This window comes from Heterodontus francisci, chromosome 8, assembly GCF_036365525.1.
Source record: "Heterodontus francisci isolate sHetFra1 chromosome 8, sHetFra1.hap1, whole genome shotgun sequence".
In the NCBI taxonomy this organism is placed as follows: Eukaryota; Metazoa; Chordata; class Chondrichthyes; order Heterodontiformes; family Heterodontidae; genus Heterodontus; species Heterodontus francisci.
Genome location: NC_090378.1, coordinates 24,800,084 through 24,817,458, shown reverse-complemented (window position 1 = coordinate 24,817,458; position 17,375 = coordinate 24,800,084). Strand labels below are relative to the sequence as shown.

The 17,375-nt window shown below is 45.2% G+C and overlaps 1 protein-coding gene across 1 annotated transcript in view; it reads left to right on the top strand.

Moving 5' to 3' along the window:
• Positions 1 to 17,375, top strand: part of abca4b (ATP-binding cassette, sub-family A (ABC1), member 4b) — a 158,970-nt gene that overhangs the window by 111,200 nt on the left and 30,395 nt on the right. Inside the window, exons 38-40 of the mRNA XM_068036820.1 lie at positions 535 to 650; positions 762 to 909; positions 1,861 to 1,984. Coding sequence (XP_067892921.1) covers positions 535 to 650; positions 762 to 909; positions 1,861 to 1,984 — 388 coding nt within the window. The remainder of the gene's footprint in view (positions 1 to 534; positions 651 to 761; positions 910 to 1,860; positions 1,985 to 17,375) is intronic.

Here is a 17,375-nt window from a genome sequence, read left to right as displayed (position 1 = left end):
TTGTTCAGTGTCCGTAAAATAATAAGCTGTCATTGCATTGAGTCCGTGAAATAAATGGACTGGGTTTATCTTCCCAAATCCACATTATAAGGTCATCTAGAAATATAATGTTAACAAGTTGATAGCTGTGTGAAGGTGCCTTTTTCATGGAAGCTATTAATTGATTAAATGTTTTGAGTTCTAACATTCTCTGCCAATTCCACTGCACTGTGATCCACAGCTTGAAATTGCTGTTTGTGTTGGGTCTCATAGCGTGGGATCGTAGCAGTGTTCTGGTGTTGGGTTTCCAAGACACACTACAGGTTGACTAATATAGAAGAAAGAGAAATAAAAGTGATTGTAATTGCATTATATTCTTTGGGGTCTTTCTGGATAGGTTGAACAGTATATTTAGATAGATGGTCAGGCCAATGAATCTCAAAGTGAAAGACCTAAGAATTAGCGATTGCATCGCCACTCTCATTAGGTGTGTGATCTGGCAGCATTTGTAACATTGTCTTGAGAATGAAATGTGAATGTTTTTCCACTTTTCAGTGTAACTATTCAGTGACCACAGTAATGGTGGTCATGATCTTCATTGGCTTCAATAAGAAATCTTACACTTCTCCACAAAACCTGCCTGCTTTCATAGCTTTGTTGCTGCTCTATGGGTAAGACATTCTCAGAAGTCTGCTTCGTTTGTTTTCTGATATCTTTGTTATATTACATTTTTTCCGGTATTAACACTGCCATTAAAACTTATCTTTCTCTCCTTTTACCAGGTGGGCTGTGACTCCCATGATGTACCCAGCATCTTTCGTGTTCAGTGTTCCTAGCACTGCTTATGTGGCTCTGTCCTGCATCAATCTCTTCATTGGTATCAATGGCAGTGCTGCCACCTTTGTACTTGAGTTGTTTGAAAATAACAGGGTAGGTTCTCTTTGGGTTTCTTATGTCTACCAATCACACATTTTATTTAAGCATGTTCCTGAAAAAGTAACTGATTTGTTGATTTAACTGGTGACCATATTAGTTGATAGGACAAAAAGACTGGACAATTAAAAAATCTGGTAAATGGGCTCTTATACAATCATAGAATGGATACAGCACAGAAGAAGGCCATTCAGCCCATCATGACCATGCTGGCTGTTATGAGCAACTCAGCTTGTCCCACTCCCCTGCCTTTCCCCCCATAGCCCTGCAAATCTTTTCTCTTTAGATAATTATTCAGCTATCTTTTGAAAGCCATGATTGAATCTGCCTCCACCACACACTCAGGCAGTGCATTCCAGATCCTAACCACTTGCTGCATTAAGAATTTTTTTTCATGTAGCCTCTTGTTCTTTTGCCAATCATTTTAAAATGTACACCAGTTACATCTAATATAAACATTTAATTGGTTCTACAAATGAATTCCTGAAAATCTGCAGATCTTAAACAATTTTAAGACCAATTATAATTCTGTTGTTTTGTCAAAGTTCAAGAGTGTGCAGAGCAATAGATGGCCAACTGTGATACAGCATAATAAATCACCAGCATAGTATTGACTAATAGGTTGCTGGCAATGGTACAGACTAACAGATGGATGGCAGTGATAAAGAGCAATAGCTGGCTGACTGGTACATGGTATTAAATGGCTGGCAAAAGTACAGGATAATAGATGGCTTCTAATGCTACAGCATGAGTAATGACTGGCAGTAATGCAATATGATAAATAGTTGGCATTGATACAGAGAAATGGATGGCTGGCAAGGATACAGGGTGATAAATGACACAGTGATACACAGTAGACTTGTATGTTATTCTTTGGGTTCTGTAGCTTGTGCCTCATTTGGCCTATAATCAGAGTCCAGTGCTAATAATGCTTTTTTTCTGTTCCAGGCATTGCAATTGTTCAATAAAATGTTGAAAAATATTCTGATAATATTTCCACATTTCTGCCTGGGAAGAGGTCTGATTGATATGGCCATGAATCAAGCAGTGACCGACGTATATGCAAGGTTTGGTAAGTCTTCGGTGTATAGATTATACAATAAATCAGAGAGTAAACATAGGAACATAAGCAATAGGAGCAGGAACAGGCCATTTGGCCCCTCAAGCCTGCTCTGCCATTCAATAAGATCATGACTGATCTTATAATGGCCTCAACTCCACTTTCCTGCCTGCTCCCTATAACCCTTGACTCCCTTGTCAATCAAAAATTTGTCTAGCTCAGCCTTGAATATATTCAATGACCCAACCTCCACTGCCTGCTGGGGAAAAGAATTCCAAAGATTAATGACCCTCTGAGAGAACAAATGCCTCCTTATCTCTGTCTTAACTGGGAAGTCCCTTATTCTGAAACTGTGTCCCCTAGTTCTAGACTCCCTGACAAGGGATCAGAATAAGGGGCAGGCCATTTAGGACTGAGGTGAGGAGGAATTTCTTCACTCAAAGAGTGGTGAATCTTTGGAATTCTCTGCCCTAGAGGGCTGTGGAGGCTCTGTCGTTCAGTATGTTCAAGACTGAGACCAATAGATTTCTACATATTAAAAACATCAAGGGTTACGGGGATAGTGCAGGAAAATGGTGTTGAAGGAGAAGATCAGCCATGATCTGATTGAATGGCAGAGCGGGCTCGAAGGGCTGAATGGCCTACTCCTGCTCCTATTTCTTATGTTCTTAAGCCGAAACATCCTCTCTGTCCCCTCAGAATCTTATATGTTTAATAAGATCACCTCGCATTCTTCTAAACTCCAATCTGTGTAGGCCCAACCTGCACAACCTTTCCTCATAAGACAACCCCTTCATCCTAGGAATCAACCTAGTGAACTTCTGAACTGTCTCCAATGCAAATATATCACTCCTTAAATGAGGAGATCAAAGTTGTATGCAGTACAGTTGCTGTGGTCTCACCAATGCCCTGTACAATTGCAAGACTTCCTTACTTTTATACGCCATCCTCTTTGCAATAAAGGCCAACATTCCATTTGCCTTCCTACTTACTTGCTGTACCTGCATGCTAACCTTTTGTGATTCATGTACAAGCATACCCAGATATCTCTGTACCACAGCATTCTATAGTCTCTCTCCATTTAAATAATATTCCGCTTTTCCATTCTTCCCACTAAAGTGGATAACCTCACATTTTCCCACATTATACTCCATCTGCCAAATTTTTGCCCACTCACTTAACCTATCTATATCCCTTTGCAGACTATCTGTGTCCTCTTCACAACTTGCTCTCCTACCTATCTTTGTATCGTCAGCAAATTTGGTTGCTCTGTCCCTCCATCCAAGTCATTTATATAGGTTGTAAATAGTTGAGGCCCCAGCACTGCTCCCTGTGGCACTCCACTAGTTACTGTTTGCCAACCTGAAAATTACCCATTTATCTCGACTGTCTGTTTCCTGTTAGCCAATCCTCTACCCGTACTAATATATTACCCCAATACCATGGAACAAAGAACAAAGAAAATTACAGCACAGGAACAGGCCCTTCGGCCCTCCAAGCCTGCGCCGATCCAGATCCTCTATCTAAACATGTCGCCTATTTTCTAAGGGTCTGTATCTCTTTGCTTCCTGCCCATTCATGTATCTGTCTAGATACATCTTAAAAGACGCTATCGTGCCCGCGTCTACCACCTCCGCTGGCAACGCGTTCCAGGCACCCACCACCCTCTGCGTAAAGAACTTTCCACGCATATCCCCCCTAAACTTTTCCCCTCTCACTTTGAACTCGTGACCCCTAGTAATTGAATCCCCCACTCTGGGAAAAAGCTTCTTGCTATCCACCCTGTCTATACCTCTCATGATTTTGTACACCTCAATCAGGTCCCCCCTCAACCTCCGTCTTTCTAATGAAAATAATCCTAATCTGCGCAACCTCTCTTCATAGCTAGCGCCCTCCATACCAGGCAACATCCTGGTGAACCTCCTCCGCACCCTCTCCAAAGCATCTACATCCTTTTGGTAATGTGGCGACCAGAACTGCACGCAGTATTCCAAATGTGGCCGAACCAAAGTCTTATACAACTGTAACATGACCTGCCAACCCTAGTACTCAATACCCCGTCCGATGAAGGAAAGCATGCCGTATGCCTTCTTGACCACTCTATTGACCTGCGTTGCCACCTTCAGGGAACAATGGACCTGAACACCCAAATCTCTCTGTACATCAATTTTCCCCAGGACTTTTCCATTTACTGTATAGTTCACTCTTGAATTGGATCTTCCAAAATGCATCACCTCGCATTTGCCCTGATTGAACTCCATCTGCCATTTCTCTGCCCAACTCTCCAATCTATTTATATTCTGCTGTATTCTTATCTTGTGCAGTAACCTTTTATGTGGCACCTTATGGAATACCTATCGGAAATCCAAATACACTACATCAGCTGGTTCCCCTTTATTCACCCTGCTTGTCACATCCACAAAGAACTCTAATAAATTTGTCAAACACGATTTCCTTTCATAAAACCATGCTGACCCTGCTTGATTTTTTTTTTTAATATCCCGCTATTACTTAATGATGGATTCCAGCATTTTCCCAATGATATTTGTTAGGCTAACTAACCTATTGTTTCCTGCTTTTTGTCTCCCTCCTTTCTTGAATAGAGCATTACATTTGCGGTTTTCCAATACCTTTTCCAGAATCGAGGGAATTTTAGAAGATTATAACCACAGCATCCTTTATCTCTGCAGCCACATCTTTTAAGACCTTAGGTTTCAGGCCATCAGGTCCAGGGAACTTGTCAGCCTTTAGTCCCATTGGTTCTAGGAACATAGGAACATAGGAAATAAGAACAGGAGTAGGCCATTCGGCCCCTCAAGCCTGCTCCACCATTCAATACAATCATGGCTGATCTTCTATCTCAATGCCATTTTCCCACACTATCCCCATATCCCTTGATATCTTTAATATCTAGAAATCTGTCGATCTCTGTCTTGAACATATTCAATGACTGGGCCTCCACAGCTTTCTGGGGTAGAGAATTCCAGAAATTCACCCTCTGAGTGAAGAAACTCTTCCTCATCACAGTCCTAAATGGCCTACCTCTTATTCTGAGACTGGTTCCCCTGGTTCTCGACGCCTCAGCCAGGGGAAATATCCTTCCTGCATCAATCCTGTAAGAATTTTATATGCTTCAATGAAATCACCTCTCATTCTTCTAAACTCTAGAGAACATAAGCCCAGTCTCCTCAATCTATTCTCATAGGACAATCCCACCATCCCAGGGATCAGTCTGGTGAACGTCGTTGCACTCCCTCTATTCCAAGTATATCCTTCGCTATGTAAGGAGACCAAACCTGCACACAATACTGCAGGTGGGGTCTCGCCAAGGCTCTATACATTTTTAAAAATTCTTTCACGGGATGTGGACGTCACTGATTAGGCCACCATTTATTGCCCATCCCTAATTGCCCTTGAGAAGGTGGTGGCCTTCTTGAACTGCTGCAATCCACATGGTGTAGGTACACCCATGGCTGCTGTTAGAAAGGGAATTACATGATTTTGACCCAGCGATAGTGAAGGAACCGTGAAACAGGTCTGTATTTTAAGAGTTCATCCTGCTTTCGGCGGCGGGCTCACAAAATGCCGCAGAGCCACCGCGATCTCCTGTGCGACTGCTCATTTAAATAGCCAGGGCAGCCCGCCCCCTACAATTACATGGAGGGGGTGGGCTCTTCACACCGGCAATGGCGTCAGCTGCCAGTGCGCAGGCACTGACGCCATTTGTAAAAGGCAGCCAGCCCTGCCGGCAAGTTTAAATTTTTAAAGATAACCCCCAAATTTTATAAAATTCTAACGCCCCTTTCCCACCCCCCAATAACAATTACATTAACTATTTGCCCTCCCCCCTGCAAAACACTTACCTTTTAAATCTGACCTTTCCCTCCATACTGCATAAAGTTTAAAGGTCACCGTTTCCCACCAGCCCCTACAGTCATTACGTTTATTTGACCCCATCCTCCAACCCCACCCCGTAGTAAAAATCCTAACTCCTCCTCCTCCCCGTCAGTATCACGCCTGCTTTCCCCAGACGGGGAATTAAAGGCACAGAAGTGCCAGCCGCCGCACTGAGGATCGCAGTGGGCCCAGAAGATTCAAGGTAAGTTTATTTTAAACTTATTAATTTCAGTGATTTGCATATTGAAATGAAGGTCCCGTCACCCAGCGGCGGGGCTGCCGCCACGGAGCCAAGCCGCCGCCAGGAGGATCGGTCCGGGTGGGCCTCTGCCGGAACCATCTTCCGGCCCCACCGCGCCCCCCCCCCACCCCTACCCCTCCCCACCACCACAGAGCCTGATGTCGGGGACCCGGTAAAATCCAGCCCATTGTTCCAAGTCAGGATGGTGTGTGACTTGGAGGGGAACTTGCAAGTGGTGGTGTTCCCATGCACCTGTTGCCCTTGTCCTTCTAGGTGGTAAAGGTCGCGGGTTTGGAATGTGCATTCGAAGGAGCCTTGCGCATCTTGTAGATGGTACAAACCGCTGCCACTTTGTCCTGGATGGTGTCGAGCTTCTTGAGTGTTATTTGAGCTGCACCCATCCAGGCAAGTGGAGAATATTCCATAACACTCCTGACTTGTGCCTTGTAGATGGTGGACAAGCTTAGGGGAGCCAGGAGGTGAGTTACTCACCGCAGAATTCCCAGCCTCTGACCTGCTCTTGTAGCCACAGTACCTATATGGCTACTCCAGTTCAGTTTCTGGTCAATGCTGACACCCGGGACATTGATGGTGGGGGATTCAGCAATGGTAATGCCATCGAATATCAAGGGGAGATAGCTCGATTCTCTCTTGTTTGGGATGGTCATTGCCTGGCACTTGTGTGGTGCGAATGTAACTTGCCACTTATCAGCCCAAGCCTGAATGTTGTCCAGGCCTTGCTGCATCTGGACACGGACTACTTCAGTATCTGAGGAGTCAGAATGTTGATGAACATTGTGCAATCATCAGAAAACATCCCCAATTCTGACCTTATGATGGAGGAAAAGTCATTGATGAAACAGTTGAAGATGGTTGGGCCTAGGACACTACCTTAAGGAACTCCTGTAGTGATGTCCTGGGACTGAGATGATTGACCTCCAAGAACCACAACCATCTTCCTTTGTGCTAGGCATGATTCCAATCAGTGGAGAGTTTTCCTCCTGAATTCCATTGATTCCAGTTTTATTAGGGCTCCTTGATGCCATACTCATTCAAATGCTGCCTTGCTGTCAAGGGCAGTAACCTCACCTCTGGAGTACAACTCTTTTGTCCATGTTTGAACCAAGGCTGTAATGAGGTCAGGAGCTGAGTTGCCCTGGTAGAACCCAAACTGAGTGTCAGTGAACAGGTTATTACTGAGTAAGTGGCCCTTGATAGCACTGTCGTGACCCCTTCCATCACTTTGTTGAAGATCGAGAGTAGACTGATAGGGCGGTAATTGATCGAGTTGGATTTGTCCTGTTTTTTGTGTACAGGCTATACCTGGACAATTTTCCACATTGTTGGGTAGATGCCGGTGTTGTAGCTGTACTGGAACAGCTTGGCTCGGGGTGCAGCAAGTTCTGGAGCACACCTTCAGTACTATTGCCGGAATATTGTCAGGGCCCATAGCTTTTGCAGTATCCAGTGCGTTCAGCTATTTCTTGATATCATGTAGAGTGAATCAGATTGACTGAAGACTGGCATCTGTGATGCTCGGGACCTTAGGAGGAGGCCAAGTTGGATCATCCACTCAGCACTTCTGGCTGAAGATGGTCGCAAATGCTTCAGCCTTGTCTTTTGCACTGATGTGCTGGGTTCCCCCATCGTTGAGGATGGGGATATTTGTGGAACCTCCTCCTCCTGTCAGTTGTTTAATTGTCCACCACCATTCAGGACTGGATATGGCAGGACTGCAGAGCTTTGATCTGATCCATTGGTTGTAGGATTGCTTAGCTCTGTCTGTTGCATGCTGCTTCCGCTGTTTGGCATTTAAGTAGTCCTGTGTTGTAGCTTCACCTGGTTGACACGAGATATGCCTGATGCTGCTCCTGGCATGCCCTCCTCTACTATCCATTGAACCAGGGTTGATCCCCCAGCTTTATAGTAATGGTAGAGTGGGGGCTATACCGGGCCATGAAGTTACAGATTGTGGTTCAATACAATTCTGCTGCTGATAGCCCACAGTCCCTAATCGATAACCAGTTTTGAGTTGCTAGATCTGTTCAAAATCTATTCCATTTATCATGGTGGTAGTGCCACACAACATGATGGAAGGTATCCTCAGTGTGAAGATGGAACCTCTTCTCCACAAGGACTGTGCAGTGGTCACTCTTACCAATACTGTCATGGACACATGCATCTGTGACAGGTAGATTGGTGAGGGCGAGGACAAGTAAGTCTTTTCCTCTTCTTAGCTCCCTCACCACCTGCCACAGACTCAGTCTAGCAGTTATGTCCTTTAGGACTTGGCCAGTCGTGGTGCTACTGAGCCACTCTTGGTAATGGTCATTGACATTCCCCACCCAGAGTACATTCTGTGCCCTTGCCCCCTCAGTGCTTCTTCCAATTGGTGTTCAACATGGAGAAGCACTGATTCATCAGCTGAAGGAGGGTGGTAGCAAGAGGTTTCCGTGCCCATGTTTGACCTGATGCCATGAGACTTCATGGGGTCCAGAGTCAATGTTGAGGATGCCTAGGACAATTCCCTCTCAACTGTATACCACTGTGCCGCCACCTCTGCTGGGTATACCCTGTCCCAATGACAGGACAGACCCAGGGATGGTGATGGTGGTGTCTGGGACATTGTAAGATATAATTCCATACGTATGACTATATCAGGCTGTTGCTTGACTAGTCTATGGGACAGCTCTCCCAATTTTGGCATAAGCCCCCAGATGTTAGTAAGGAGAGCTTTGCGGAGTTGACAGGGCTGGGTGTACCATTGTCATTTCCGGTGCCTAGTTCGATGCTGGGGTGTCCGTCTGGTTTCATTCCTTTGAGACTTTTCTCTAGCAGTTTGGGACAACTGAGTGGCTTGCTGGACCATTTCAGAGGGCATTTAAGAGTCTGCCACATTGCTGTGGGTCTGGACTCACATGTAGGCCAGACCAGGTAAGGATGGCAGATTTCCTTCCCTAAAGGACATTAGTGATCCAGATGGATCTTTAAAACAATTGTTTCATCATTTATGAGATTATCTTTTTTTTAAATTCCAGATTTATTAGCTGAATTTAAATTCCACTAGCTGCCATGATGGGATTTGAACCCATGTCCCCAGAGCATTAACCTGGGCCTCTGGATTGCTGGTCCTGTGACATTACCACTATACCACTGCCCCCATTGCCCTACCGCCTTCCCCTGCAAGAATTCTTTACTCCTGTACTCAAATCCCCTTGCAATCAAGGCCAATATACCACTTGCCTTCCTAATTGCTTGCTGCACCTGCATGATAGCTTTCAGTGACTTATGAACGAGGACACCCAGGTCCCTTTAAACATCAACACTTCCCAATCTCTCATCATTTCAAAAAATACTCTGCATTTCGGTTCTTCCTACCAAAGTGGATAACCTCACATTTCTCCATAGTATCATATAATCATACAATCATAAAACGTTTACATCACAGAAAGAGGCCACTTACCCATCGTGTCTGTGCCAGCCGAAAAACGATTCACCTATTCTAATCCCACCTTTCAGCATTTGGTCCGTAGCCCTGCAAATTACAGCACTTGAGGTGCATCGCCAGACTCTTTGTGAATGAGTTGAGGGTTTCTGCCTCAACTATCCTTTCAGGCAGCAAATTCCAGACCCCTCATCACGCTCTGGGTGAAAAGGTTTTTCCTCATCTCCCCTCTAATTTTTCTACTAATCATTTTAAATCAATGCCCCCTCATCACAGATCTCTCTGCTAAGGTGAATAGACCCTTCACCTCCATTGTATCCAGGCCCCCCAAAATTTTGTGCATTTCAATCAGATCTCCCCATTGTATTCCATTTGCTAAATTTTCACCCACTCGCTTAGCCTCTCCAAATCCCCTTGAAGCGTCTTTGCATCCTCCTCACAAATCATATTTCCACCAAGTTTTGTGTCATCTGCAAACTTGGAAATATTACATTTGGTCCCCAAATCCAAATCATTGATATAGATTGTGAATAGCTGAGGCCCAAGCACTGATCCTTGTGGTCATTGCCTGCCAACCTGAAAATGATCCATTTGTTCCTGCTCGCTGTTTTCTGTCTGTTAACCACTTCTCAATCCATGCCGACTGTATTATCCCCAATCCCATGTGCTCTAATTTTGCTTACTAACCTCCTGTGTTGGACCTTATCGAAAGCCTTCTGAAAATCCAAATACACCACATCCACTGGTTCCCCCTTATCTATTCTGCTAGTTACATCCTCAAAAAACTCTAATAGGTTTGTCAAACATGATTTCTCTTTCATAAATTCATGTTGGCTGTGCCCAATCCTACCATTATTTTCTAAGTATCCAGTGATCAAATCCTTTATAATAGATTCGAGCATTTTCCCTACTACTGATGGCAGGCTAACAGATCTGTGGTTCCCCGTTTTCTCTCTCCCTCCTTTCTAAAATACTGGGGTTAGATTTGCTACCTTCCAATATGCAGGAACTGTTCCAGAATCTATAGAATTTTGGTAGAGGACCACGAATGCATCCACTATCTCTACAGCCATCTCTTTCAACACTCTGGGATCTAGATCAGCAGATCCAGGGGATTTATCAATTTTCAGTCCCATTAATTTCTCCAGTACTACTTTTTTTTTACTAATACTAATTTCTTTCAGTTCCTCATACTCGCTGGTCCCTTGTTTCTCTAGTATTCCTGGGAAGTTTTTTGTATCTTCCTCTGTGAAGACAGACACAAGGGCCGTAATTTTACACTGATTGACGGGAACCGGACTCCGACGTAAATATCGGTGCCAATCCCGCTCCCGCCCAGCCTGGGGATCCATCCCGTATTTCACGGATCCCCAGGCTTTAATTGGACCGAGGTGGGACTTCCACCCACTTGAGGGAGGAGGTCCCGCCTCAGTGAGCTGCCAGTCAATCAGCGAGCCGGCAGCTCTTAGTATCAGCAGCGTCACCAGGAGCAGTGGCCACTGCTGAGACTACAGCCCAGCCGACGGAGGAGGACGCAATGGAACCGGGACAGAAGGTAAGTTCGGGCAGCCTCACCGGGGGAATCGGCCGTGCCCTGGTGTGGCTAGGGTTGTCGTTTGGGGGGAGGGGAGGTGTCTTGGATCCCGGGGCTGGGTTGGGAGGTGGGGGCGGCCCTCAATCAGGAACCCTGTGCCCGATTGCCAGGCCCCCCCCCCGGGGTGCGGAAAGGCCGACAGCTATAGCTGGGTGGCCTTTCAGGTCCCCGGCACACCCACTTGCCATGGGTAAAATACCCGTGGAGGCGGGCGAGGGCCCTCAAGTGGCCACTTGAGGGTCTTGATTGGCCTTGGGCGGGCGGGCCGCTTCTCACCCCCCCCCCACCCCCACCCCCCACTGGACCTCCGTAAACTTGGTCGGAGGCGGATTCAGGGCAGTTAGGCCTCCCGGAGCCTGCTGCTCAATTCTACGCCGCCCCCTCGCCACCATGCGACCCACTGGGGCGGCATAAAATTCCGGCCAAGGTATCTGTTTAGTTTCTCTGCCATTTCTTTATTCCCTATTACAAATTCTCCTGTCTCCGCCTGTAGTAGGCCCACATTTGTCTTTGCTAATCTTTTTCTTTTTACGTACCTATAGAAGCTTTTCCTAATACTTTTTCTCTAGTGATAGTGATTGTTTCAAGTTCCTCCCTTCCTTTTGCCCCTTGAATTTCTACTATTCTTGGATGCTTTTGGTGTCTTCTACTGTGAAGAAAGATACAAAATATTCGTTCAAGTCTCTGCCACTTCCTTGTTTCCCCAGTCTCATCCTCTAAGGGACCAACATTTACTTTAGCTACGCTCTTTCTCTTTATATACTTGTAGAAGCTCTTACTGTCTTTTTATATTTCTTGCTAGTTTACTCTCATATTCTAATTTCTTCCTGTTCATTTTTTTCAGCATCCTTTGCTGGTTTCTAACATTTTCCCAATCTTCTGGCCTACCACTAATCTGCAGCATTGTACACCTTTTCTTTCAATTTGATACCATCCATAACTTCCTTAGTTAGCCACTGATGATTTTTCCTTCTTGCTGACTCTTTCTTTCTTTCTCAATGGAATATATCTTTGTTGAGAGTTATGAAACATCTCCTGAAATGTCTGTCACTACTTATCTACCATCTTGCCTTTTAACTTATTTTCCCAGTCTATTTTAGCAACTCAGTTTTCACACCTTTTGTAATTTCCTTCATTTAAGTTTAAGACAGTAGTTTCAGACCAAGTTTCTCACCGTCAAACTAAATGTGAAAGTTTATAATGTTATGATCACTCTTCCCTAGAGGATCCTTTTCTATGAGATCATGAATTAATCCTGTCTCATTACACATTACTGGGTCAAAAATAGCCTGTTCCCTGGTTTATTGAACAATAAAAGTTCTAAGAAACTGTCCTGAATACACTCTGAACTCATCCTCAAGGCTACTTTTGCAAATTTGATTAGTCCAATCGTTATGAAGATTAAAATTGCCCACGATTATTACAGTACCTTTCTTACAAGTGCCCATTATTTCTTAATTTATACTCTGTCCCACACTGTAGCTACTGTTAGGAAGCCTATAAACTACCTGCACCAGTGAATTCTTTCCCTTGCTATTTCGTAACTCCACCCAAACTGATTCTACATCTTGATCTTCCAAGCCAAGATTACTTCTCACTGCAGTACTGATGTACTGATCTCATCCTTTATTAACAGGGCTACCTCATCTTTTCTTTCTTCTTATCCGTTTGAAATGACAAATATCCTTGAATATTCAGTTCCCAGCCTTGGTTACCTTGCAACCATGTCACTGAAATGGCCATCAGATCATACCCCTTTATTTCTGTTTGCACCATCAATTCATCTATCTTGTTACAAATGCTGCATGCATTCAGATAAAGAGCTTTAATCTGTCTGTTTACCATTTTTCCCTACTCTGACCCTATTTGCTGGTGCACTCTTATGTTTCTATGCTCCATGTCTTCCTGGTTATCATTATCCATATCGATACCTGAACTACTGCCTTGCCTTTTCTCTTTAGCTTTCTAAATTTCCCCTCACTTGATCCTCCCCCGTCGCTCCCCCACCACCCCCCGCAACTGTTTAGTTTAAAGCCCTCTCTATAGCCCTAGTTATTCAATTCACCAGGACACTGGTTCCCGAATGGTTTAAGTGAAGCCCGTCCTAATGGTACAGCTCCCTCTTTCTCCAGTGCTGGTGCCAGTGCCCCATGAATTGAAACCTATTTCTCTCACACTAATCTTTAATCCACACATTCAACTCTCTATCTTATTTACCCTATGCCAATTTGCTGTGGCTCAGGTAGTAATCCAGAGTGTGGTTCTGCTTTTTAATTTAGCCCCTAACTGCTCATACTCCCTTAGCAGAATGTCTTTCTTAGTCCTGCCTATGTTGTTGGTACTCATGTGGACCATGACAACTGGATCCTTCCCCTCCCACTCCAAGTTCCTTTCCAGCCCCAAGGAGATGTCCTTAGCCCTGGCACAGGGCAGGCAACACAGCCTCTGGGACTCATGCTCTTGGCTGCAGAGAACACTATCTATCCCCCTAACTATACTGTTCCTTACTGCTGCATTCCTTTTAACTTCCCCCACTTGTATTTGTACCATAGTGCTGTAGTCAGTTTGCCCAATCTCCCTGCAGTCCCTGCTCTTGTCCACACAGGCTGCAAGAACCTCATACCTGTTGGACAGGTCCAAGGGCTGGGGCTCCTCCTGTGCTACCTTCTGAATCTCCATACCTGCCTCACTCATAGTCACACTCTCCTGTCCCTGACCAAGGACCAAACCTGAAGTATTTAACCTAAGGGGTATGACTGCCTCCTGGAACAAAGTGTCCAGGTAACTTTCTTCCTCCCTGATGCATCACTGAGTCTGAAGCTCAGACTCAAGCTCATCAACTCTGAGCCAAAGTTCCTCGAGCTGCAGACACTTACTACAGATGTGGTTGCTGTGGATCACACATGCTATAGCTGCACCACATCACCTGCCCTCCCCTGTCTATTTTATTTTATTTAACTAATTAGGGTTTCACATTTTGAAATATCATTCAATGAATATTTGTAGTTATATTAACTAGTTAAGCTAGAAATCTAATACAGTACTTACATCTCCTCAGTTCTGGTTTAAACTACTACCCCTAGTTTCACGAAAAAATTGTAAAACTCACCAGCAATCACCTACCGCTCACATAATTAACGCCTCTAGACTTCAGCTCTCAAGTCTTGCTGTCTCTCGCTCCCTCTCTCGGACTGTTTCTTGTTTTGTAAAAGACCAGGACAACACCTGTTCCCTCATTGTGCCAATTTCCCTCATTCATCAATTTCCCCAGATAAGGACTCTATAGAAACTGTACTCTGTTGAGCTGGCCTCTGTGCTAATTCTCAGATTTTAATGTTCTGCCAACATAAGTGATATATTAATGAGAAATTTTCAAGATATTGGCCAGAGGAGAGGGGACTTATTACAAAAGTTAAGTCACCACTTCAAGGTAAATATCTGTTCCTATTTTAATCCTTCTATGCTCCATTTCCCAGCAGAGAATTTTCAGGCAGGAAACTTGTTGCTTGGTAAGCCAGCATCCAGAAGGTATAAGTGTGGCAATGATTAATGTTCTCTCAATTTTGTCTTCCTCCCAGTGGAGTAGCACCTTGCCTTAGCATGATAGTTTAGTTGAGATCCTTGGACTGGATTTTCACTCCGCGAAGGCAGCAGGTTCGGAGGTGGACATGCGGGCAACTTCCTGCTACTGGCCGGCGTGCCGGTTTACCAGCATGTTCCCACCTCTGGCCTGTCTTGAAGGAGGCTGCTTCAGGGTGGGTGAAATAGGGAGGGTGTGGTGAATGATGGCTACCAGCCTGCAAGAAGCAGGTAGCTAACTAACCCAAATAAAGGACTGTTAAGGCCACTCTCCCGAAGACAAAGATTTTTTTTTTAATTAAAAGATTTATCCTCCCTCACCCCTGCTTTTCACACACACACGACTTGACCTTGGCTGAATCCATTCTATTTGTTGGGTTCTGCTCATTGTATATCCTGGTCAGTCATTGGTAATTGATGCCTGCATCAGATTGGAGAAGGGGCATTTGTATTTTTACGCATTCGCAGCAGTTGTTTTGTCAGTGCTGAGAAACAGAGGCCAGATAGTCCGCACCCATATTGCACTCTACAATCGAGAAAGATATTTTCTTGAGGTCACAGGAGATTGTTGATGGACACTTTAATGATCCTGCAATCTGAACGGCAGTAAGAGCATTTGTTTTCTGATGCCTCAGAAAATGTGTGTCAAACACAAAGCAGGAGAGACTCAGTCTTGTGGTTCTCCACCCTTTTATGCTCAGCATTTGCATCCATCTTGAGCCGGGAGTGCCGAGTTGATGATCCATGTTGGCCTCTTCCTGAAGTCCCCAGCATCACAGTCACTCTTCATCCAATCTGATTCACTTCAAGTGATATCAAGAAACGGCTGAAGGCACTGGATATTGCAAAGGAAATGGGCCCTGACAACATTCCGGAAACAGTTCTGAAGACTTGTGCTCCAGAACTTGCCACGCCCCTAGCCAAGCTGTTCCAGTACAGCTACAATACTGGCATCTACCCTGCAATGTGGAAAATTGCCCAGGTTTGTCCTGTGCACAAAAAGCAAGACAAATCTGACCCGGCCAATTACCACCCTATCAGTCTACTCCCGATCATCAGCAAAGTGCAAGAAGGTGTCATCGACAGTGCTATCAAGCGGCACTTGCTCAGCAATAACCTGCTCAGTGACGCTCAGTTTGGGTTCTGCCAGGGCCACTCAGTTCCTGACCTCATTACAACCTTGATGCAAACATGGGCAAAAGATCTGAACTCCAGAGGTGAGGTGAGAGTGACTGCCCTTGACATCAATGCAACATTTGACCGAGTATGGCAACAAGGAGTCCTAGCAAAACTGGAGTCAATGAGTATCAAGGGAAAACTCTATGCTGGTTGGTGTCATACCTAATGCAAAGGAAGATGGTTGTGGTTGTTGGAGGTCAATTATCTCAGTACCAAGACATCACTGCAGAAGTTCCTCAGGGCCCCACCATCTTCAGCTGCTTCATCAATGACCTTCCCTCCATTATAAGGTCAGAAGTGGGGATGATCGTTGATGATTTTACAATGTTCAGCACCATTCACGACTCCTCGGATACAGAAGCAGCCTGTGTCCATATGCAGCAAGGCCTGGACAATAGTCAGGCTTGGGCTGATTTGTGGCAAGTATCATTCGCGCCACACAATTGCCAAGCAATGACCATCTCCAACAAGAGGGAAACTAACCATCTCCTCTTGATGTTCAATAGCATTACTATCGCTGAATCCCCCACTATCAACATCCTTGGGGTCACAATTGACCAGAAACTGAATTGGACCAGCCACATAAATGCTGTGGCTACAAGAACAGGTCAGAGGCTGGGATTTCTGCAGTGAATAACTCACCTCCTGGGTGCAGCTCCAACAACACCTGAGAAGCTCGACACCATCCAGGACAAAGCAGCCCATTTGATTGGCACCCCATCCACAAACATTCACTCTCTCCACCAGTGACACACAGTGGCAGCACTGTCTACCATCTACAAGATACACTGCAGCAACTCACCAGGATTCCTTTGACAATACCTTCCAAACCCGTGCCCTCTAGCACCTAGAAGATGCATGGGGATAGCACCATTTGTAAGTTCCCCTCCAAGCCACACAGCATGCTGCCTTGGAACTATTTCACCATTCCTTCACTTTCACTAGGTCAAAATCCTGGAATTCCCTTCCTAACAGCACTGTGGGTATACCTATACCCCAAGGACTGCAATAGTTCAAGAAGGCAGCTCACCACCACCTTCTCAAGGGCAATTAGGGATGGGCTATAAATGTTGGCATAAGCAGCGATGCCCACATCCTCCGAATGAATTTTTAAAAATCTGTTGCCATGGAAAGTGAACACAATGGGCTGAATTTTAAGGACCTTTGGAAGTCAGTCTGAGAGTCGGGGGGCCCATAAAATAGTGATGGAGTGCCTTTCGCCTTGCTAATGTCATGTGATTTTGTCAGGGACAGGGAAGACTGAAGACAGTCTTTCCACCAGAGGCCAATAAAGACCCTTAAATCTAAATTAGCCAGTAAACCAAGGTGGCCTCCATGTGGGCTTGAGCAGGGGTGAGCCTCCTCCGTGGGTAACCTATGGCCCAAAGAGTGCCCCTGGAGACAAAGGCTGCCCCTCCACACATAACCCTTTAGTAAATTTGCGGATGACACGAAGGTCGGTGGAGTT